Source organism: Lepus europaeus, chromosome 22 (genome assembly GCF_033115175.1).
Source record: "Lepus europaeus isolate LE1 chromosome 22, mLepTim1.pri, whole genome shotgun sequence".
NCBI lineage: Eukaryota > Metazoa > Chordata > Mammalia > Lagomorpha > Leporidae > Lepus > Lepus europaeus.
Window position 1 is genome coordinate 10,668,125 of NC_084848.1, and position 24,802 is coordinate 10,692,926.

Sequence of the window (24,802 nt, forward strand, 5' to 3'; positions counted from 1 at the left end):
GATGCAGACATCCAAGAATTGTCTTAACTGATGCACTGAATGTTGGCTCCTCAATATGGGAATTATTAAAGAGAGCAGTCTTTGGACACATCTACTATTCACAGATTTCTCTTCATTTTTATATTTTTTTAAAGCCATTAGTTCCTCTTTTTAAAACTTATTAATTTATTATCTGAAAGGCAAAATGACAGAGAGAGAGGGAGACAGAGAAATCTTCCAACTTCTGGTTCACTCCTCAGATACCTGCAACAGCCAGGGCTGGGCCAGGTCAGCAGCCAGGAGCTCCATCCAGGTGTCCCACATAGGTAGCAAGGACCAAGCACTGAGCCGTCTCTGCTGCCTCTCAGGGTGTGTCTCAGCAGGCGGCTGGATAGGAAGCCGAGGCAGGACTCCACCCCAGGCTCTCCAGTACGGGATGCAGGTGCCGAAGCAGTGGCTTAACCCCAGAACCACAAGGCCCATCCCCTCATTTTTAAGTTAAAGTACCATCCCTATCTCCAGTGAATTATCATTACTTACTGTTTTTTTCTCTCTCTCTCTTTTTCCTAAAGAAAATCCAGTGTTTTTTCCAAACTGAAAATGAGCTATCTTCAAAGGATGTGATAAGTGTGTTCACATCAGGAGGACTGGCACCCAGCTTGGGAATCATAAATAGTACATACAATGGCATCTTCCACTTTAATTTAACTTTGGTAATTGCATTTAATTTTATTCTTTGTTATGTTAAAAAGACACATACTCTTCCTTACAGGATGTGTTTTTAAAAATAAGTAGTTTCGATAATATTCCATCTATGTACATGTTAAACTCAATAGTACCATGTTGTACATTTTACTTTGAATAGCCATACTTTTTAAAGAAAGTAAAAGAAGAAATAATATATATTGTTTTACTATTTACCTAAATATTTACTGTTTCTACTGTGCTTCACCCTTTTCTGTAGATGCAAGTTGACATCAGATATTAATTTTTTTCAACTTGAAGAATTCTCTGTATGACCTGCTGACAATTATTCTCTCTGGTTTTCTCCCCCTGAAAATGTCATTCTTTTCTAGTAACAATTTTGTTAAAATATATTCATATACCCTACAATCCACTTGTTTAAATTATATTACTCATTGGTTGTGAGTATATTCACAGAGTTGTACCACATCACTACTGTCGTAAGTTCAGACCACGTTTATCTGCTCATCAGTTAATGAACATTTGGATGTTCTACTTTTTAGCTTATGAATAATGTTACTATGAAATTTGCATACAAATTTTTATATGGAAGTAGGCCTTTATTTCTCTTGGATGCTGGATCCAATAGTAATTCCATGTTTAACTTTTTGCAGAACTGCCAGGCTGTTTTCCACAGTGATTGTATTGATTTATATTTCCACCAACAGCTTATTTGGGTTCTAATTTCTTGACATTTTCATCAGCCTTTATTATTACCTATCTTTTTGTTATAGTCATCCTAATAGGTCTGAGGTGCTCTCTCATTGTGATTTCTATTCTGATTTGTATTTCCCAAATGACTAATGATGTGTATTTTTTCATGTGTTTATTGGCCACTTGCATATCTTATTTGGGGAAATTTCTATTTCTATTCTTTGCCTATTTTCAAGATCCAAACTCATGCAGATTACACTCCTATGTTTTCTTGTAAGCGGTTGACAGGTATAGCTTTTGTGTGTGCATCTGTGATCCATTTTGGGTTCATTTTTGTACATGGTGTGAGGTAGGGGTCTGCATTCATTCTTCTGCATGTGGATATACAGCTTTCCTGGAGCAATTTGTGGCACAGGCTGTTATTCTCTCCCTACTGCTTTGTCATCTTTGTTGAAAATCAGTTGACCATAAACAGGGCTTATATCTGGATTCTCAGTTCTATTACATTGAGTTACATGGTTGTCCTTATGCTACATGTTGCTTTGATATTGTTAACTTTGTATTAAGTTTTGAAATCAGGAAGCAGAGTCCTTTTTCAATATTATTTTTTAATATTTTCAATATTATTTGTTTTTCAATATTATTTGTTAGTCTAAATCCCTTGTGTGTCCATATGAAATTTAGAAGAAACTTGTCCATTTCTACAAAGTAGCCAATGAGGATTTTCATCGGGATTGTGTTGAATCTGCAGAGGAATTGGGGTAATAAGCCTTTCAGTCTATGAATGAGGGATATCTTTCTACTTATTTTGTTCTTCCTTTTTTTCAATGATGTTTAACAGTTTTCAGAGTATAAGTTTATACATCTCTTGTTAATTTTATTCCTAATATTTCATTCTTTTTGATGCTATTAAAAATGGAATTTCTTCTTTAATGTCATTTCCAGATTGTTTACTGCAAGTGTAGAGAAAGACAGTTGATTTTGTGTATTTGTCTTGTGTCCAGCGACCTTGCTGTCCCTGCCTGTGAGTTCTCACAAGTTTTTAGTGCTCCCCTGATGCTCTGAGGATAGTTTTGAAAAACTCAGAATTCCTGGTTGGTCATTTTTTCTCAGCATTTTGAATATGTTGTTCTAATGTTATCCGACACCATTGTTTCTGAATGAGAAGTCACCTGTGAACTTTATTATTGTCCCTTTATGTGATGTGCCATTTTTTACCTGGAAGTTCTTTCAATACCTTTGTTCTATCTACCCAACCAGGGTCCTCTGGGCTTCTTGGGTGTAAGGTTGCCAAATTTGGAATCTCCTGCCATTATTTCTCCAAATTGCTTTCTGTTCCCCCCCCCCTTTTTTTATTTTATTATTATTATTATTATTATTATTTATTTTTGACAGGCAGAGTGGACAGTGAGAGAGAGACAGAGAGAAAGGTCTTCCTTTTGCCGTTGGTTCACCCTCCAATGGCCGCCCGCGGTAGCGCGCTGCGGCCGGCGCACCGCGCTGTTCCGATGGCAGGAGCCAGGTGCTTCTCCTGGTCTCCCATGGGGTGCAGGACCCAAGGACCTGGGCCATCCTCCACTGCACTCCCTGGCCACAGCAGAGAGCTGGCCTGGAAGAGGGGCAACCGGGACAGGATCGGTGCCCCGACCGGGACTAGAACCCGGTGTGCCGGCGCCGCAAGGCGGAGGATTAGCCTAGTGAGCTGTGGCGCCGGCCTGTTCCCCCCTTTTTTTGTCTCTCGCTGGGACTCCAACTATGCACATTGGAAATTCATGATATTGTCCCATTGGTCTCTAAAACTGTTTTTATTCTTTAATCATTTGTCTCTTTTTTAAAGTAGTAATACTAGTGGCTATAACTCTAATTTTGCTTATTCTTTCTCTTTTGCCATCTCCAATTTGCTATTAGGCCTGTTCAGTAAACATTTCACTTCATTTATTATACTTTCCAGTCTTATTACACCCAGCTGGTTTTATTTTTATATTTGTCACTTGTGCTTAGGGACTCTCTATTCATTCCCTCATTAGGACAACATTTTCCTTAAACTATGTGCTTATTTTTAATAACTGCCTTGAAGGCTTTGTCTGTTTATCTGGACTCCATCATTTTACTGTCTACCTTTTTTAAAATCTATTAGTTACACTTTCCTGTTTTTCTTCATGTCTTACCATTTTTGGTTGAAAATAAGACAATGAAAAGAAAGCTGGACATTGGAAAGAAAAGGCTGTAACCACTCTGGATTCTGTCACGCTCTTCTGAGAAATCACTATTACTCTACAAAGCAGACAACTTGCCCTGGCAGAAACTGTAAACTACCTAACCCTGGTTCTGGCAGCTCATCTGTACTTAGCTCTTTTAGCCTTTATGCTAATTTTTTAAATATTGTTGGCTGGCGCCGTGGCGCCTTGAGCTAAAACCCTGGCCTGAAGCGCAGGCATCCCATATGGATGCCGGTTCTAGTCCCAGCTGCTCCTCTTCCAATCCAGCTCTCTGCTATGGCCTGCATGGGAGACCTGGAAGAAGCTCCTGGCTCCTGGCTTCGGATGGGCGCAGCTCCAGCCATTGAGGCCATCTGGGGATGGAAGACCTCTCTCTCTCTCTCTCTCTCTCTCTCTCTATCTCTCCCTTTCTCTGTAACTCTGCCTTTCAAATAAATAATAAAAATATTGTCTTCCAGGAGTGTCTGTGTGCTTGTTGCTCAGGGATTTGAGCAGACTTTATATTTAAATCTTAGAACCCAGCATTCTTACAGTTTCTGTGATCCTAGAATTTCCTTCTTAAATTCTCAAATAATCTGCTTTCCTAGAATTTCCTTCTTAAATTCTCAAATAATCTGCCAACCCCAAGCTCTGTCTCTGGAAACACAAAGCCAGAAATGCTGCAACTTTCTGATACTTGTGTTGACTGTATAGTGTTCCATTATGTGGCTGTATTATTATGATGATGGATAATAATTTAATTATCTCCAGTCTTCTGCTACTAGAAACAATGATGCAAAAATATCCTTGAATTTACCCAAATGAAATGAAATCAGCATATGAAAGAGTTATCTATACTCCCATGTTTATTGCAGCTCAATTTATAACAGCTGAGATATGGAATCAACACAGATATCTATTAACCCATGACTGGATAAAGAAAATGTATTTACACACACACACACACACACACTACAGAATACTACTCAGCCATAAAAAAGAATGAAATATTGTCTTTTGCAACAAAATAGATGTACTGGAAACCATTATACTTAGTGAATAAGCCAGTACCAAATGGCAAATATCATGTTTTCCCTAATCTGAAGTAACTAATAGAGTACAAAAATATGTACTGTATATGAGCAAAATTTTGACATTTTGGAATTTGGTTATTGTTTACACATTGTCTCAACTGTTGAGGAACAGTGTTTTTGTTTTTGTTTTTTGTTCGTTTTTCTTCTTACTTTTTGTTGAATTCCTTACTTAGTGGAGGGTTAAGCTTATGGTTGTAAAAATTAAAAGAATAAGAAAGGAAGGAGGAGGGAGGGTGGCAGTGTGGACAGGAGAGAGGGTAGGGTGGGATGTATCACTATGCTCCTAAATTGGTATATATAAATTACAAAAAATTGTTTACCTTGTGTAAATAAAATATTTTTAAAAATTCTTGGGTACATTTCAGTTCATATATTAAGAGTATGTGAGTTTAATGTAGGAAAAATTCCTAACATTGGAGTTGCTGGGTAAAGGGCATATGCATTAAATGCTTTTATTTAATTTTCTTTTTTAAAGGGTAAGGTTTCGATGCCAAAGTAAGTGCTACTATTAACATTTTTTTCTTATGTCTTCTTTATTCAAGTTCAGTGATCAAGTGCTCTGGTTAATTGATATTCCTAGAGAAAACATCACAAGAAACACAGGTAAGAGTGATCTGAGTTAACCCTGTTACTCTTGGGCCTAGTTTGCCAAATTTAACAGGTAAAAAGCATTCATTATGTTAAAATGTTTCCCATTTTCTCATGTAAATGTCCTACATGGTATTTGGAATATACTTGCTAAAATTATTTGTAGTTTAATTCAAATTTAATTGGGCTTCTTACACTTTATCTAGCAATTCTATTATATATGGATTTTTCTAGCATACATACGTTTATATTATCCTTCATTTAAAGCAAACCCTTTTTTTTCAGAAATTGGAAATTGCAGTACTAATAAACTTGGGCAGCAGTTAATTTTGTTGAGACTGAATCATTCATCTTAAATCTTATAGGCTATAATAGCTTTTTTTTTTTTTTTTTTTTTTTTTTTTTTTTTGACAGGCAGAGTAGATAGTGAGAGAGAGAGAGAGAGAGAGAGAAAGGTCTTCCTTTTCGCCGTTGGTTCACCCTCCAATGGCCACTGCGGCCGGCGCATCTCGCTGATCCGAAGGCAGGAGCCAGGTGCTTTTCCTGGTCTCCCATGCGGGTGCAGGGCCCAAGGACTTGGGCCATCCTCCACTGCCTTCCCGGGCCATAGCAGAGAGCTGGACTGGAAGAGGGGCAACCGGGATAGAATCCGGCGCCCCAACCGGGACTAGAACCTGGTGTGCTGGCGCCACAAGGCAGAGGATTAGCCTGTTAAGCCACGGCGTCGGCCATTAAATCTTATAGGCTATAATAGCTTTTATGTGATCGTATTGTGAACTCTATTGTTGTTATGTGACAGTGTTACATTATATGCTACTGTATAAATCCAGATGGAAATAGGAGAAAAGCCAAACTCCAAGAGTTGTGAGTATTGAACTAGAGGATATTCAGGCATAATATGTATCCCTGGGGCTGGCGCTGTGGTATAGTGGGCTAAGCCTCTGCCTGCAGTGCCAGAATCCCATATAGGTGCCAGTTCAAGTCCCGGCTGCTCCTCTTCTGATCCAGCTCCATGCTATGGCCTAGGAAAGCAGTAGAAGATGGCCCAAGTCCTTGGGCCCTTACACCTGTGTGGGAGAGTATTGGGAGAGTGGGATGGGGGTGTTTTATAGGCCAGTCTTTCTGGAGTAGTTAAAGGACATCCCAAACTGTGTGCCCCACAGAGTGAAGATGGTGAGTGAGAGTAAGGCCGGGATGATAGAAAAGTTGTACAGATGAGGAGACATCAAGGATCAAAGTCTGCAGCAAAGCCGCCGTGCTGATGTCTGACCTGGATCCTGTCCCGACCTTTACCCTTTCAGCATCTCATTTGTATTAAATTGGTCTTATAATTAGAAATTTTGGTGATTTTTTTCAAGGAATTCATCTTGGAAATCATACTTTTTGTAAAAATGTAGCCTAACTCTCATTAACATAAAGATGAATGTTATGTTGTTATGGCTGCCTGACATGATATTGACATTGAATCGACAACTGAAGGAGTGAACATGTTGTTTCTACTTCTACTGTTTATTTACACACTTTACTTTCAAGATGTGTTGGTGCTGAGGCCTCTCATGCAAGTTCTGAGAACTTAAGATTTTATGGAAAAAGATCAGATAAGCTCTGCCTCTCCTGACAACTCCCTGGACTGAGTAAAAAGAAATATATTTGTTCCAGGAATGCAATAGAAGGAGGGGATGGGCTATGCAGAGAGTTATATGCCAGAAAATAAAGATTTAGGGGAAAAGAGGCCATATATGCTCAATTTTATCTTCTGCCATGCCATGAATCTGAATACTTTATGCTGATGCTCCTTACCTTGTGACTGGGCTACATCCTGATAAATCCATTGCAAGTTGAAAATATTAGGAGGCTGGCATTTTGGCACAATGGGGTAAGCCACTCCTGCAATGCTGGCCATCCCATATGTGCTCTCCTGCGGGTCCCACCTGCTCCACTTCCAACCCCTGCAAATGACCTGGAAAGCACTCTGGCTTCTGGGGGGTGAACAGCAGATGTCTGCTCTCTGTCTTCATGGGCTTCATGTTAAGTCATTTGTAAAGGCAGATGATACTGGTACTCACTGCACAGTGAGAAATCAGTGAATTAATACGAATGTTTAGATCAACGCTGATGTATAGTAAGAATTGTTGTAGCTTGCTGCCTGCTATTCCTGCTACTTTCATGACTACTTATATTTTGTTGCCTTTCTTGTTGATGTTACCTAAGTTATTCCTCCCCAAGATTTTACATATTCAGATGATCCTCGACTTCTATTACAAGGTTTCAGTTTACTATTTTTCTTTTTAAAAAAAAAGATTTATTTATTTATTTGAGAGGCAGAGTGACAGAGAGGCTATGGCAGAGAGAGAGAGAGAGTCTTCCATCTGCTGGTTTACTCCCCAGATGGCGGCAACAGCCAGAGCCGGGCCAATCTGAAGCCAGGAGCCGGGAGTTTCCTGTGGGTCTCCCATGTGGGTACAGGGGCCCAAGCACTTAGACCATCTTCCACTGCTTTCCCAGACCATTAGCAGAGAGCTGGTTTGGAAGAGGAGCAGCTGGGACATAAACAGGTGCCCATATGTGATGTGTGCACCATAGGCAGAGGTTTAACCTTCTGTGCCACAGCGCCAGCCACCTGGAAATGTTTCTTAATTAGTATTTGTAGACCTTTTACATTTAATGTAATTGCTGACATATTAGTATTAAAATCTACCACCTGCAAATTATTTTCTATTTGTTCTGTCTCTTCTGTTTTACTTTTCTCCCTTTTTCTGTCTTTATTCATATTAATTATTTTTACAATTGCATATCTCCACTATTGATTTATTACTTTTATCTTAAAAAATTATTAGTGCCTACCCTAGGGTGTATACCATATATCTTTCCCATTTTCTCTGTAATTCTTTCAAGTAAAAGTATTTTTTTATTTATTTTACTTGAAAGAGTTACACAGAGAGAGAAGGAGAGGCAGAGAGAGAGAGAGAGAGAGAGAGAGAGAGAGGTCTTCCATCCGCTGGGTCACTCCCCAGATGGCTGCAATGGCCAGAGCTACGCCAACCCAAAGCCAGGAGCCAGGAGCCAGGAGCTTCTTCTGGGTCTCCCACTTGGGTGCAGGGGCCTAAGGACTTGGGCCATTTTCCACTGCTTTCCTAGGCCATAGCAGAGAGCTGGATCAGAAGTAGAGCTGCTGGGACTTGAACTGGTGCCCATATGGGATGCTGGCACTGCAGGCGGCAGCCTTACCCACTACGCCACAGCACTGGCCCCTCAAGTAAAAATCTTTTTAAAATGTTAGTATCTTGATTTATTGCTGTGACAAGATCACTTCATATTTACTCATTATTTTATCATCAAAATATTTTCAGGAGAAACATGGTAAACCTGACACATAGATTCAGTCAAAGTAGTTGGAAAGAGGAAGATTTTCATTGTTGGTAGTTTCTTAAATGTCACCAACATAACATATGAAAAAACTGGTTGATTGCTTGTATTTTGTTTTCAAGCAGATGTTGCAGCTGTAGAAGAATGGTTGGTAAGGATCACTTTACACCATGGATTAAATATTTACGCCACAGAAGGGACTCTGCTGGACAGTGTTCGAGGTAAGTGCCCTGGAGAAATATGGGTTGCACTTTTTTCCCAAGAGACAGGTACACACCCATCTAATGCAGTGTTACCTGAAGTAAGATAAAAAAAAGTAGGGCCAAATTAACTGTCCATAAATAGGGGGAAAGACATAAATAGGAGAAATGATAAAATAAAGGAAATAAATCTGTATATATCATTGAGAACAGAGCTCAAAACCATTGAGTGGGCCGGCGCCGTGGCTTAACAGGCTAATCCTCCGCCTTGCGGTGCCGGCACACCGGGTTCTAGTCCCGGTTGGGGCGCCGCATTCTATCCCGGTTGCTCCTCTTCCAGGCCAGCTCTCTGCTATGGCCTGGGAAGGCAGTGGAGGATGGCCCAAGTCCTTGGGCCCTGCACCCGCATTGGAGACCAGGAGAAGCACCTGGCTCCTGGCTTCAGATCAGCGCGATGCGCCGGCCGCAGCGGCCATTGGAGGGTGAACCAACGGCACAAAGGAAGACCTTTCTCTCTGTCTCTCTCTCTCACTATCCACTCTGCCTGTCGAAAGAAAGAAAGAAAGAAAGAAAGAAAGAAAGAAAGAAAGAAAGAAAGAAAGAAGGAAGGAAGGAAGGAAGGAAGGAAGGAAGGAAGGAAGGAAGGAAGGAAGGAAAGAAAGAAAGAAGGAAAGAAAGAAAGAAAGAAAGACGTTCAGGGGAGTCCTTGCTACCCACATGACTGATGTCCAGGGGAGTCCTTGCTACCCACGGGACTGATGTCCAGGGGAGTCCTTGCTACCCACGGGACTGACGTCCACTGTAGCCTGGCCCAGCCCTGGCTATTGGAATCTGAGGAGTAACTCAGCAGGCGGGAGATCTCTGTCTCCATCTCTCTCTTTCACATTGTCATTCTGCCTTCCAAATACAAGATAAAAATCAGAAAACACACAAAGCAATGCTATTTTTCTTTCATGCATTTTTATTGCAAAATATTGAAATGCAGACTGGAAATATGCACAGGAGTTTCCGACATTGGGGGAAGTTTGGGAATGAGACATGGGGGGGAGCAGAGTTATATTTAATTGATTCTGTGTCATTTTGTTTCTTTTAACCAAAATTAAATTACCTGAAACAAAATGACAAATGTTGTACTTTTTTTTTATAGTTTCCAAAATTTGAAAGACAGTGAGCCAATTATTCACCAGTTATTGCCATACTGGCTTTGTGGGACTCATATTTTGATTCCTTGTACAGATTTTTTTTAAGTATTAAAAAACACAATAAAATTATTTGGTTTATTTTAAATCTGAATAATTTACATATTTAAATGTACCCAGGCAGGGGTGGGGAACATTTTTCCTGCCAAGGGCCATTTGGATACTTAGGACACCATGCACAAGCCACACAAAATGATCAACTTAAAAATCAGCCTCCTATAGATCTGTTGACTTTTGAGTGCCCCACGTGGTTGCCTCGGCAGGGCCAGACCGAAAGTTTCATGGCCTGCTGCGCCCGGGGCCTAGAGGTCTCCGCGCCTGTGTACAGAGCACTGTGGCCGCAGAGAGCTTCGCAAGTGACTAACCCTTAGCAGACTCACGATGCAGAAGTGAATTCAGTCTGTTTGAGGAGCTGCAAGGAAGCCAGTCTGCTGAAGAGCATTGAAAGAACGCTGCGGGGCCAGTGCCAGCATTACAGAGAGGCGAGAGAGAGAGAGGCAGAGAGAGAGAGGGAGGTCCTCCATCCTCTGGTTCACTCCCCAGATGGCTGCAATGGCCGGAGTTGCACTGATCCAAAGCCAGGAGCCAGGAGCTTCTTCTGGGTCTCCCACATGCATGCAAGGGCCCAAGGACTTGGGCTATCTTTTACTGCTTTCCCAGGCCATTGCAGAGAGCTGGATTGGAAGTGGTTGGCTGCTCCTCTTCTGACCCAGCTCCTCTGCTTATGGTAGGGGAAGACAGGGGCAGATGACCCAAGTGCTTGGGCCCCAGCACCCAGGTGGGAGACCCTGAGGAAGCTCCTGTCTCCTGGCTTCCGTTGCAGCCATTTGGGGAGTGAACCAGTGGATGAAAGACCTTTCTCTCTGTATCTCCCTCTCTCTGTCTATAACTCTACCTCTCAAATAAATAAATAAATAAATAAAGTCTTTTTTAAAAATGACAGAGTGGTGAATAATTCGGTTTGGAGAGGCTAGTAGGGATGGTAGGGATATGGTTTTAAAAAGTGTGTTCTTTGTTCTAATTATAATGAAAAGTCCCTGGAGTGTTCCAAGCAGGAGGGTGACAACTCTGGTCTCTGCTTTATAAAAAGATCACTGTGGCTGCTCTGTAGAGAATTGACTCTTGAGGGGAGAGAGGGCAAAAACGGAATAACGGAAGCTGGCAGCAGCTACGGCCGGGGCGGCTCGGGGAGGGCGTGGAGCGTCCAGAAACGGAATCAGCAGTGGAGACAGTGCCTTCCGGCTGACAGGACTTCCTGCTGGACTGGGGCTGAGGGAAAGAGCAGGGCCAAGAAGAACCCTAGCCACCTCGCTGGAGCAGTCAAGTGAGGATGCTATCGTTCCCTGAGATGCCAAAGACGTGGAAGCAAACACAGAGAAGTGGGACTCGGGGCTTTAGTTTAAGGTTACAGTTAGACACCTGCGTTCACTACTGAACTCAAATGCAGTGTCTAGAAATAGTTTTGTTTTGAACTGAACTTTTATTTTTTTGAAAGTCAGAATTATAGAGTGTGTGTGTGTGTGTGTGTGTGTGTGTGTGGCACAGAGAGAGAGAAAGAGAGAGGGATATCTTCTGTCCACTGGTTCACACCCCAAATCCCCAAATGGCCACAATGGCTAGGGCTGGGCAAGGCCAAAGCCTGGAGCCTCCTCTGTGTCTCCCATGGAGGTTCAGGGGCCCAAGGACTTGGGCCATCTTCTGCTTCCCAGGCACGTTAGGACTGGAAGTGATATCGGCCAGCTTGTTAGTAATTTTCAATATTGATAACCCTGTGGGTTCTTGTCACTTATTCAGAGAATTCTGAATACTGGCTCAAGTAGACCAGTCAGCATGGTAGGTTTTTAAGCTTTTTATTCAGTGAGAGAAATGTGCAGGGGAGAGAGGGCTTTATTTAGGGGAGAAAGAGAAGTCTAGGAGCCAAGATGGATCCACATCAAGCAGAGCGCAGGCCAGGAGCGAGCCTCGTGCAGCAAGCACTTGCTTATGGGCAGCCACAGGTAGCTGAGCGTGAGTAGCAAAGGCAGGGAGCAGGCCAATAGGCCGGGCGCCCTGAAGGCCCGGCCTGCAAGGGGAGGCCCTCTGTGCCCCCAGGCCTTTTATTTACTCCTAAAGGGGGAGTGGCTACAGAGTCTGATTGGCAGGTGGGCCTACAGGTGGGGTCAGGTAGGGGCACAAGATCCCACAGGGGGCAGTGGTCTTCCAGCTCACAAATCTAATCCACTTTATCCTATCTGTCTGCCTGCCTACATCAGAAGCGGAACAGCTAGGACTGGAACCTGCACCCATATGGGATGCCAGAGCTGCAGTAATGGCTTAACCCACTGCACCACCGGGCCAGTCCAAACTTGAACATTTTATTTTAGAATAGTTTTACACTTAGAAAACAAAAATTGTGAGGTAGCACTACAAAGACTGTTTTAAAATCTCATCCCTACGTCTCTCTATCAGATACAAACTGACACCACTTCTCGTGTCTCTGACTTTAGGAAAGGCGTCCTGGAGTAAGGGGGCATTGTCAGTTGCAGGCGTTCAGTTCCCAGACCGAGCTGACACCTGCCAGCCCTCTGAAGTCCAGGGTGAACGGCCCACAGACACATTCTAAGCCCTGAAAGCTCTCTTGCCCTCGAGTTCTCTGAATTCAGTGACTTGCCCCTGAATTAGTTTAGTTACCGGCATCTCTGCGGTCCTGTGCTACACTCTTTCAAATTGGATGGAAATTTAGCTCCGTGCAAGGTGGAGGAAAAAAGAAAAGCTTGCAGAAAGTCTTTGGGATTGCAGCGGATTTTATTCAAGACAGATTTACACCGAGAATGTAAACAGCTAAGAACTGATACCAGCTTGTTCTCAAACATCCTGTTTTTGAAATTCAGACAGATGTATTCTTTCAAATTGCTCTGGCTTGCTTTTTGTATTCTCTTTTCTCATTTTTTTTTTCCAAGCAGAAAAAGAAATCTTTGTCTTTTGAAATTATTAAATGAGGATTTTTCTTCTCACTATTTTCAAGGAGAAATGTTAAATGTCTGTGATCTAGCTCCACCCCCTGCATGTCCATGAATAGTATTCTGATTTTCAGAATTCGTAAAGCCATGTTTGATTAAGCTCTTTCAAAAGGACCATTGTCTAGCCCTGCCTAGTGAGCGGGAGTGGGCCTGGTTTCATTCTTCCTGAAGCCCAGAGTCTTGCTGGGGGGAGAGCCTCACTGGCAGGGGCTTCCTGGGGCACTTTTCAGGGATGATATCGGGAACTGAAAAGGGAGGGGAGAGAAACAGATCTCCCAGAGCTAGCAAATATGAAAGCTGGGCCGGCACTGGGGCAGCGGGGTTGGTTGGCATTGCTGTTTGTGACACCAGCATTCCATGTGGGCGTGCTGGTCCCAGTCCTGGCTGCTCCGCTTCCTATCAGCTTCCTGTTAATGTACCTGGGGAGGCAGCAGATGAAGACCCAAGCACTTGGGCCCCTGCCACCCATGTGGGAGACCAGGATGGAATTCCTGGCCCCCAGATTCAACCTGGCCCCACTCTGGCTGTTGAGATGATTTGGGGAGTGAACCAGAGGATGAAAGATCTCTCTCTATCCCCCCACCTCCATCACCCTGCCTTTCAAATAAGTAAGTAAGTAAATAAATAAATCTTTTTGAAAAATTAAAGCTGAGGAGTTTTTTAAATGTCAGGTCCTGGTGCTGGTGTTGTGGCACAGCACATTAATTTGTCACCTGCAACACAGGCATCCCTTGCAGGCGCCGGTTCAAGTCCTGGCTGCTCTACTTCCAGTCCAGCTCCCTGCTAACGGCCTGGGAAAGAAGCAGAGGATGGCCCAGCTGCATGGAGTTCCAGGTTCCTGGTTTCAGCCTGGCCCACACCTGGCTGTTGCGGCCATTTAGGGGGAGAATGAGCAGATGGAAGATTCTTTCTTTCTGTCTGTCTGTCTGTCTGTCTCTCTCTCTCTCTCTCTCTCCTTCTCCTTCTCCTTCTCCCTCTTCCTCTCCCTCTCCCTCTCTCTCTCCTTCTCCTTCTTCCTTTCCCTCCCTCCCTCCCTCTCTCTCTCTCTCTCCAACTCTCCCTCTCCCTCCCTCCCTCCCTCCCTCCCTCTCTCTCTCTCTCTCTCTCTAACTCTCCCTCTCCCTCTCTTCCTCCCTCCCTCTCTCTCCCTCTCCCTCTCCCTCTCTTCCTCCCTCTCTCTCCCTCTCCCTCTCTCTCTCTCCAACTCTGCCTTTCAAATAAGTAAAATAAATCTTTCCAAAGAAAAAATCCTGAAAGGCTTCATTTGCCACCCAGCCTGCTGCTACTCTGTGCTGGGTGAAGACATCTCGCCTCTGATTGGTTCTTCCAGTTAGTCCTACTCCCAACTTCTATTTTCCAGAAATCTCTCTCTCTCGGCCATTAATTGTAACTTTCCTTGGTGTCTGCTACTCAGAGTTTATTCTAATTTTCGTGTCTCTACTGCTGTTTCACTGGCATGGGGGAAGAGAACAGAAAGTCTATATGTGAGCTCTTGAAGCAGCAGCTGCTCTCTAGGTTAAAATACACAGGCCCTGTGATGTGGCAACTCGACTGCTAGGGCTAGACCTGTGGCAAACGGTATTTTGCAAACGTGGTCAAAGCTCTATCTCCCATCCCACGTGTGCTTCTGCAACAGTGACCTTATTTTTCTTATTTTCTTCTGGAAAATAAGAACTGAAACAACTTTAACAGATGAAGGTGAAGTAATTCAATCATTTCTGAGCCATAGAATAATTCCTCTAAAGCCTTTAAAGGAAGCAATGCTCTTTCATTCTCAAGAGTGCTGCCACAGCTGAACACCTGTTTTGATGTCCACAGAACCCATTCTGCAGTGGAGTCTTGGGACTGTGATGACGCAAAGCGAGGTCAATAAATTATCTCCACATGTGGTAGATCTCAAAGCGGCAAAATGCCCCTGTGCCAACGATGTGACATTACTTGGCTTCATTTTGAATACCACATACAATGGTAAGTTTATGGCTTTACTGAATGTTGGAAGCAGTGTTTCGTATTTTATGACAGTGATGTTTAACTGGCAATGCAGCACATAGAAATAGTGGGGAAAAGAATGTTTCCTACAGAGCAGGCATTTGGCCTAGTGGTTAAGACACCAGTTAAAATGCCTGGGTTCAAGTCCCAACTCCACTCCTGATTCCAGCTTCCTACTCCATGGGGGGCAGCAGGTGATTGGCCAGGCTTGGATCCCTGTCACCCATGTGGGACATCTGGATTGAGTTCCCAGCTCCTGGATGCGGCTTGGCCCAGCACTGGCTGTGGCAGGCATAGAGGGGTGGTGAATCAGTGAAAGGAATGAACCATTGAAAGGGAGCACTCTCTTTTTCTTTCTCTCTCAAAATAAATTAAAAATAATTAAAAATTTAAAAAGTTTTCCTAAAAATATCTAAGAATTTACTCTTTGCCACTCTGTTTTGTCTGCTGGCAAGTGTGATATACTAAGGAAATTCTTTTGCTGTGATTTTTGCCATATAATGCCGTAAGTATCTCTTCTAATTTCGTTTATCTTCTGCCCTCCATTAATATGTTACTTCCTCGCAGACATTTTTCATTGACTTGAATCCTCCATTCTCCTGCCATGCAGTATGGGTACCCCATTACTTACTATGTATGCGTTTTTCTATCACTATTGTGATACCTCATAGATCTGTATAGAAAAGACGAATATTGTTTCTGTACTCTCATTCACAACACTTGTGACACCAACTGTATGGCTTTCCACACAAAACAGTTCTCCAGGTCTCTGAAGAGCCCCAGTGGGTGTCCTGTTTGCATTCGGTTCTGGCCTGGCCACCTGGAGTTAGCCCAGGTCCTGGCAGGTTAGGGGCTCAGTCCTACAAGACCGCCTCCCATTTCAGATGCCAGTCCCAGTCCCAGGTGTGATCTGCACTCCTAGCTAACCAGCTATGATCAGGGGATCCCACAACACCCTCCTTGGGCTCAGGAACTTGTGAGAAGAGCTCACAGTACGCAGGGAAGCATTTACTTATGTTCACCAGTTTATTATAAAGGCCATTGCAGAGGATACAAATGAACAGTTAGATGAAGGCGAACTCTAAAAGGGTCCCAAGGGGCCGGTGCCATGGCTCACTTGGTTAATCCTCCACCTGCAGCGCCGGCATCCCATATAGGCACTGGGCTCTAGTCCCGGCTGCTCCTCTTCAGTCCAGCTCTCTGCTGTGGCCCGGGAGGGCAGTGGAGGATGGCCCAAGTGCTTGGGCCCTTGCACTTGCATGGGAGACCAGGAAGAAGCACCTGGCTCCTGGCTTCAGATTGGCACAGCGCACTGGCTGTAGCAGCCATTTGCGGGGGTGAACCAATGGAAAGAAGACCTTTGTCTGTCTGTCTCTCTCTGTCTCTGTCTCTCTCTCTCTCTCTCTCTCTTGCTGTCTAACTCTATCTGCCATAAAAAAAAAAAAAAGGGTCCGAAGCCAGCACTTCTGTCCCCACTGAGGTGCAATTCACCACCACTCCCAGCACACGAATGTGTTTATCACCCTGGAAGTACTCCAAGACCTGTACCTTGGAGATTTTTATAGTGGTTTCATCACATCAGCAAGATAAATTATTAACTCGATCTCCAGCTCCTCTCCCCTTCCTAGAGGAAAAGGTGTGGGCCTGAAAGCTCTAACTTTGTAAAGGTTGTTTAGTCTTTCTGATGGGCAGTTCCCATCCTAAAGCTATCCAGGAGCACTCCTTAAAACAAAAGATACTCTGGGGCCAGCGCTGTGGCGTAGCGGCTAAGGCTGCCGCCTGCAGTGCCGACATCCCACATGGGCACCAATTCGAGTCCCAGCTGCTCCACTTCTGATCCAGCTTTTTCCTATGGCCTGGGAAAGCAGTGGAAGGTGGCCCAAGTCCTTGGGCCCTGCACCTGTGTGGGAGACACAGAAGAATGCCAATCACAGTCCCAGGTGGTGATCTGCACTCCTAGCTAACCAGCTAGGAGACCCAGAAGAAGCTCCTGGCTCCTGGCTTCGGATCAGTGCAGCTCTGGCCCATTGTGGCCTTCTGGGGAGTGGACCAGCAGATAGAAGACATCTCTCTCTCTGCCTCTCTGTAACTCTGCCTTTCAAATGAATAAATAAATCTTTAAAAAAAAAATACTCCTCCTATCATTCAGGAAATCCTAGGGCAGTTAGAAGCTCTGTCTCAAAACTGAAGCCACAGGCCAGACATTGCCATCAGGGTGTCCCTAGCACCACTCTCATGAGGGAAATTAGAAGGATTTTAGGAGCTCTGTGTTGGGAACCAGGGACAAAGACCAAATATGCATTTTTATTATATCAATTCACAATGTCATAGCATCATTATCTTCCAATGACTAATTGTATTATTCTAATTGTTTTTCTTATTGACTTCATGGTCCCCAAATCCAATGAATATTGAGATAAAAAAAGAAAAAATAGATCTAAAAATAAGAAACAAAATTTTAAAAAAAATTAGAGGTTTATTTACTTATTTGAAAGGCACAGTTACAGAGAGAGAAAAGGAAAGAGAAAGATTTTCCATCCTCTGATTCACTCCTCAGATGATTCCCACGATGGCCGGGGCTGGGCCAGGCCAAAGCCAGGAACCAGGAGTTTCTTCTGGGTCTTACACGAGAGTGGCAGGGGCCCAAGCATTTGAGCCATCTTCTGCTGCTTTTCCAGATGCATTAACAGGATGCTGCATCAGAAGTGGAGCAACCAGGATATGAACTGGCACCCATATGGGATTCTGGTGTCACAGATGGCAGATTAACCAGCTATGCCCCAAAACAATTTTTTTTACTCATAGATAATATTTGTATCTATGTAAAATTCCAAAAATATCTACAGAAAAAAATTGTCAGAAAAAAATATGGGAGGCTGTGGAATATAAGAATAATATATAGAAACCACCCCACCAAAGACTCACTCAAGATGATAATTCTGACAGTACTACTCTTAACAAATCCCAAAAGATAGGATTTTTTTTAAATAGAGGATTCCAAGGCTTTGTGTATAGAGATTATAAAAGTGTAAATAGGGGGGCCGGTGCTGTGGTGTAGTGGGTGAAGCCACCGCCTGCAGTGCCAGCATCCCATATGGGCTCCGGTTCAAGTCCCTGCTGCTCCACTTCCGATCCAGCTCTCTGCTATGGCCTGGGAAAGCAGTGGAAAATGGCCCAGGTCCTTGGGCCCCTGCACCCACATGGGAGACCCGGAGGAAGCTCCTAGCATTGGGATAGCTCCAGCTGTTGCAGCCACCTGGGGAGTGAACCAGCAGATGGAAGACCGGCCTCTTTCTCTCGCTCTCTCTCTCTCCCTCTGTCTCTGCCTCTCTGTAACTCTGCCTTTCTTTTTTTCTTTTTTAAAGATTTATTTATTTGAAAGTCAGAGTTACACAGAGAGAGGAGAGGCAGGGAGAGGTCTTCCATCCGATGCTTCACTCCCCAATCGGCCGCAACGGCTGGAGCTGTGCCGATCTGAAGCCCGGAGCCGGGCTGTGGCATAGTGAGTGAAGGCACCGCATGCAGTGCTGGCATCCCGCGTGGGAGACCCAGAAGAAGCTCCTGGCTCCTGGCTTTGGATCAGCGCAGCCCTAGCCATTGTGGCCTACTGGGGAGTGAACCATTTGATGGAAGACCTCTCTCCTTCTCTCTCTGTGTAACCCTGACTTTCAAATAAATAAATAAATCTAAAAAAAGGAGTTCGTCCAGTCTCGTGGTAGTGATGTCACCTGTGTTGCTGGGCTAACTGTTCCATCAAGTCCAAACTGTTCAGCTGTCTGGTTTAGATTTCCTCTCGATGCCTCAAGGGCATCTCAAATATAAGTCTGATACAGAGCTCTTGATTCAGCTCCCTCTAAAATCCGTTCCCCTTCAGTGTTCCTCATTCCAGTTAGTACCCAGTTGGTCAAAACTAAATCCAGGACACATTTCTTCGAAAGGCAGAGAGAGCGCCTGTCTGCTAGTTCACTTCCCAAATGTCCTTCAATTGTAACCAAAGCTGGGAGCTGGGAGCTGGGAACTCCATCAAGGACACCCATGTGGTCGGCTGGAGCCCAATTCCTTGAGTCATCACTGTTACCTTCCAGGATCTGTGTTAGCAGGAAGCTGGAACCAGGAACTGGAAACAAGTATCGAACCCAGGCACTGCTATTTGGGACGCTAGTGTCTTTACCCCTAGTCCAAACACCCATTCTATAGGACATATTGCTGCCTGATCTTACTTGTACAACATTCCAGAATGATGCCAACTCCAGGGTCTGTCCCCAGTGTGACCACTTCCCTCTGATAAGATCTTTTAAAATTTTTTAAGATTTATTTATTTATTTGAAAGTCACAGTTAGAGGGAGAGACAGAGAGATCTTCCATCTGCTTGTTCACTCCCCAGGCGCCAGGCCGAAGCAGGAGCTTCACTCAGATTTCCCACGTAGGTGACAGTAGCCCAAGGATTGTGCCATCTTCCACTGATTTCCCATGCCATTAGCAGGGAGCTGGATTGGAAGTGGAGCAGCCTGGACTCGAACTGGTGCCCAGATAGGATGCTGGCATTGCAGGTGGCGGCTTTACCTGCTATAGCGCAACGCTGGCCCCCTCTGATAAAACCATAAGTCGAGTCAACATTGTTTTTCTACTAGACTAGATCCCGGCATCTCAAGGGGTCTCCCTGTTTTGTTTTGTTTTTTTCTTGCCCCAACATAACCCAACCTCCATAGAGCCAACAGAGTGATCATCTCAAGTATAGACCAGTACACATCGCCCTGCTGCTTCAAATTCCCCATGCTGTTAGGACAAAGACCAAACTCTTCACAATGGTCAGCAGCAGCTTTATCCCTGGGGACACAATTGTGGACAGTTGTCATAGAGAGTGACCTGAGAGTCCACCTCAGTCTAAAAATAGTAACCAGCATGAAGTGTTTATGTCATTGCTTATTTCTCATTAACTAGTTCTAAACTTTGTAAGAGTTTGGTCACATGACAATATCCTGGATACTTATTATTCCCACTTAGATATTCCACTATTTCCTGTAAAACTAGACTAATGCCGAGAAAACAAAGCTTATCTGTAGCTTTCTTCTTCCTGGAACAAGTCTTGGCTGTTGTCTTAAGCACTAGCAAAGTACCTGCCCCACAGTTTTATTAACATTTACAAGCCCAGGGCCTCTCGGAAAAGAAGTAAAACTGAGTTAGGTCTGGGAGTTTATGTGTCACTGTGATAAGGGAAAGGGGTCTGGACTTCCGGGGGCAGTCAGCTGTGAGTGACACGGGAACCCATGACAGAACCGTGGAAGACAACACCATTTTCATGAGACCTGCTCATGCAAACTGGTCTTGGGGTCCCCTCCCCATCTCCAGTGACAGAATCACTCTTCTTTTCCTGGTACAAGGAGCAATTCATGCCCCACTTTTAGGCTAAGAAAGGGCAGCCACACCTACATCTGCTGATTCTCAGTAGTCTCCAGGTCGTCATAATCCTTGAGCCAGAGTGGCACATTTGGGGACAGCATTTTCTGATCCCCTCCAATGTAACACAAAATAATAATCAATCAAGTACATCACGAAAGCCGTTTTAATAGGATCAGCCAGTACCTTCAGAGGATCTATATGAAGGGTGTCTTGTTCCCAGAGGTAACTGTTCAAGGAGTTCATCAAGTGGCCACCAGAACTGATGCTGTCACCTGAAATTATCTCTCCTGCCCAGTGCAGGGGGGTGAACTCCACACCCCAGGGAGGAAAGATGCGGTGCAGGAGAATGGGTTGGAAAGTGGAGCAGATTCAGACTCTTGTCCCTAAAGGCGTCCCTCATAGGGGTGAGTGACTAACTCTGTAAAGGTGCTGGGCCTAATTTTTCCTTTTCTTTTATGGCAGGTGTTTACATAGGCCTAAGTTTTTCTGGATTTTGGAATTATCATGATACCAAATGGTATGACATGACAGATACTATCTATTCCCAGCTTCGAGAAGGTATTTCCTCTAACAGTGCTCTCTCCTCAGCATTTCACGTATATCAGCATTTGATTAATGTGTACAAATTCTCCTTGCTTTGCTAAGGAACTCATTGCTTTTTCTTAGCCTTTAACCCATGGTATGATTTCTTCCTTTAGAACACACAGACCTTACATTGATAGATATGGTTTTAACCAATCATTTTTTAGTTATCCTTACCTCCTTGGGTCTTTTTGTAAGTGAAGATCTTCGTTATCCAACACCCCAACACTTACAGGTATGTAAATTGCTTTGTAACTAATAGTCAACCATAAATATCTTCTGTGATGTAAAAAAAATAGTATTCAAGTTATATGTGACATATCTTAAATTGAAATCCTTCTTCCTTTTTGAAAAAAAAAAGGAAAAGTAAAATAGCATCTCTATTTTTTGCCTTATAGTATTGAATATATACTTTAGAAATGATGTTAGTTTTATTGCTGTACCAATTTATTGTAAGTTTTAAATATGTACATGTAAAAATATTTTATAACTACCTATTTGTTTATATACATTCCACCAAATACTTTAAGGTAATTTAAGAAGCTTCATATAATAATACAAAGTAAGTCAAATTTTAAAAGTAAGTGTTGGGATTGAGGGAAAGGGATTACACCTTTAGGTAAGATAGCCAATCTGCATACTGTGAAGTTCTTGAACAGGTGAATACCTGCTTCCCAAAAGTCATGGCAACAGAGATAAGACCAGGAAGGGAGATCTGGGTGACAAGAGCAATTGTATTGGCTGAGAAGTGGATGTTGCTATCATGGGAATCATTATCTTTCTTCACGTAGATCACTATTCACAACCTTCACTCTTTCCCGGTCATCCCTGAGAAAACGCCATTTGTGGCCCAGACTGCTAATAGGTCTGGCCCCCCTTGTGCTTCTCATGTAATTGCTAACACCCAGAAGGCTGTGCAGCTTGTGTTCAAAGCACAGAGAGGCAGACATGGTGAGTGCACCGGGCTGCGCGGAAGACACGAGGCTGCTTCCCTAAAGCCAAGGGGATGGCAGACTTAGCATCTTCCTGCACGCTTCCGAGTGCTTCCTTTTTATCCTTTAAAAGGTGTGGCTTTCATCTCAAATCCTTTCTGGAATTCCATTAAGCTATAAATGAATTAATAAAATGGTGAAACTAGTCGAAGACTGAAGGGGGAACTCTCTCGTACATCATGTCAGCAACCAGAGGCTGCCTTTATGATCTGACCACCCTAACTGCTGGGGTAGAGAAAACATAACTTCCTTTGGTAGAGTTTGATTGTAATATTTTGTTATGCCTTCTGATAAGCAAGCAAAAATTACAGTTTCTTTTTTTTTTTCTTCTAGCTTTCAAGGGCAGACTTTTGTGGTTTTGAAAGGGTAAGAAGCTTTCAATTTCCAAGGTTGATTAAAAGATACGTGTTTACATGGTGACTGAAGGGATGAGCTGTAGCACAGTTACAGTATAGATTTTTTCTTTTACTAAAATGCAGTTTAAACTAAAAAAAAAAAAAAAGTTATTTCCACCAATCATTAAGCAGCGATCTCTTGTCTCAGAGCCACGTCTGCCCGTTCGCGCATGCTCTGTCCAGGCTGCCTTTGGTTGTTTAGCAAAGGACATCCAGTTGGAGAAGGGGGGGAGGGGCTGGAATCAGTCTGGAATCCTTACTCCTGGTCCACCTGTCCTGGTGTAGGTCTGTGCCTACCAAGACTAGAGGGTCCTTTCTCTAATGCGCACAAAGGTGCCCTATGCGCTAACCCCACCCCTGCTGCAGGCCTCTTTGGGGATCTTGGTTCATCAATTATCCCCCCTCCCTGGTTAAAAAGACAAGGCTTGCCATTCAGTGAAGTCATTCCTATCAACATATAAGCACGTTTAGATTTGAAAATCACCAACAGAATTGTTTTCCTAGCCATCTGTGTGTCCCCTCCTCACAAAGGCCTGTGCCCGTGCCCCCGGGCTCGCACCACCCACATGGAAGGAGCACTTGCTTCTCAGGGAGCAAACAGAACTGACACATAGTGCTGCTCATCAGAGCATCAGAAGTGAAGCAGAGACTTGGAACAGCCAGAGACACAAAACCAAGTTACATTCAAAGAGTAGAGGAAACACAGTGGGCTCTCTGGACCCATGGGATACATATCCATGAATTCAACCGACCGTGGATCAAATATACTTCACAAACAAAAGTATTGTGTTTGAACTAAACATACAGAATTTTTTTTCCTGTCATTATTCCCTAAACAATAGGGCATAGCAACTGTTTACAAAGCATTTACATTGTACTAGGTATCCTAAGTGCTCTTGAGATTATTTAAAGTATACATGTGGGGTAGGGGCATTTGGGGAAGTGGTTAAGAGGCTGGAACACTCACATCATATAGGAGTGCCCAGGTTCGAGTCCTGACTCTGCTCTCCATCCTAGCGTCCCTGGGAGGCAGGGAAGCCTTGGCTGGGTCTGCGGTAAGAGACAGACATCCTGGAAGGCGGAGGGCACTTCCTGTCTCTCTCAGCCCAGTTATGCCCTATTTGAGGCCCTCTCATCAGAACATATACTAAAGAAGCTACTGGGGAGGCACCAACCGGACAAGAGCAACAGCATTTAATTAATAAAGTCAGTGCCTACTGTGGCTACTCGTATCAGTACTGGAAGATTAGCAAGAGTCAGCGTCTGTCGGGAGGTTCAAGTGCAGCAGAAAAAACTTCAGGTTCCCAAACTGCCAATCAAAAAATGGACTAAAGTGAAGAATGGAAAAGCCACCTCTTAGATGGAGACTAACGGCGTGGAAGCTCCAGATGAAGAAAGATCTGAAACCTTCCAGGGAAAGTAGGCGGGAGTCATGAAGATGCTAACAAGCCTTTGAGGAGAGAGCCGAGTGGTCCAACAGGTGTGGGATAGAGTGTTCAGACAGAATAAAACGGGAACAGAGACAGGAGAGGCGATAATAAAACACTGACCTTAAGAGCAAGCCAAGGCTGAACAAAAAGAAGGCCCTCCAATCCCTGGGAAGACTGGGAAATAAAAGTACACATAGACTCATCCAAGTAACATTCTTGAACTGGAAGGTTAAGGGGAATATCACAGGTTTCCAAAAAGCAAAACACACTTCACTGGTTTCAGCTTTCACTTATACAACAGCAGAGATTCAGGGACAATGACATAAACATCCAGAGACTATTAAAACAAAAGAGCCAAAGGCTGGAATTCCCTTTCCAGCCAAGAGATTGTTCAGTTTCAGATGAAGAAAGAGTTTAGAGAGTGTATGACCCAGTTATCCCAACTGATGAAAATACTCAACAAAGACAAAATACACAAGTGGAAACAGAAATTTCAATAAAAGGGGAAATAAACAGAAGAGGAAGCAGAGCCATTTTGGCTGTTTTTCTCATTTTATCTAATATCTACTGAATCATCGAATATGTATTTTCTCTGTGTTATATGTGGGATATGCATTTGGATGCTGGACGTCCTCCAAAGGCCCATGTGTTAAAGGCTTGGTCCCAAAAGTCTTCTGTTAATGGCACTCAGACGGTGGAAATGTAATCCAGTGGTGGTGTTTAGAAGTGGGACCTTCGGGGTGTGATTGGATTGGATTAGGTTGTGGGGTGAAGCCTGGGGTCTTTAGGGTCAAGTCCTGGGGTCTTTAGAAGGTGAGACACTGACCTATGCCCCTTCTTGCCATGTCATGCTTGATGTCTCGCTGATACACAGCCATCACCAGAGGCTGAGCCAGCGGGGCCTGCCTGAGCTTGGACTGTGGGCCTCCAGAAGAAACCTTCTCTCCTTCATGAGTAGCTTGTCAGAGGAATTCCATTAAGGCAGTGAAAGCT

At 43.8% G+C, this 24,802-nt stretch overlaps 1 protein-coding gene across 1 annotated transcript in view; it reads left to right on the forward strand.

Annotated features, from left to right (window-relative positions):
• The window catches only part of CATSPERB (cation channel sperm associated auxiliary subunit beta), a 132,862-nt gene that overhangs the window by 27,791 nt on the left and 80,269 nt on the right, over positions 1-24,802 (forward strand). The window contains exons 4-10 of the mRNA XM_062181030.1: positions 552-692; positions 5,212-5,272; positions 8,749-8,844; positions 14,840-14,989; positions 20,873-20,968; positions 21,109-21,227; positions 22,318-22,350. Of these exons, the coding sequence (XP_062037014.1) occupies positions 552-692; positions 5,212-5,272; positions 8,749-8,844; positions 14,840-14,989; positions 20,873-20,968; positions 21,109-21,227; positions 22,318-22,350 (696 nt within the window). The remainder of the gene's footprint in view (positions 1-551; positions 693-5,211; positions 5,273-8,748; positions 8,845-14,839; positions 14,990-20,872; positions 20,969-21,108; positions 21,228-22,317; positions 22,351-24,802) is intronic.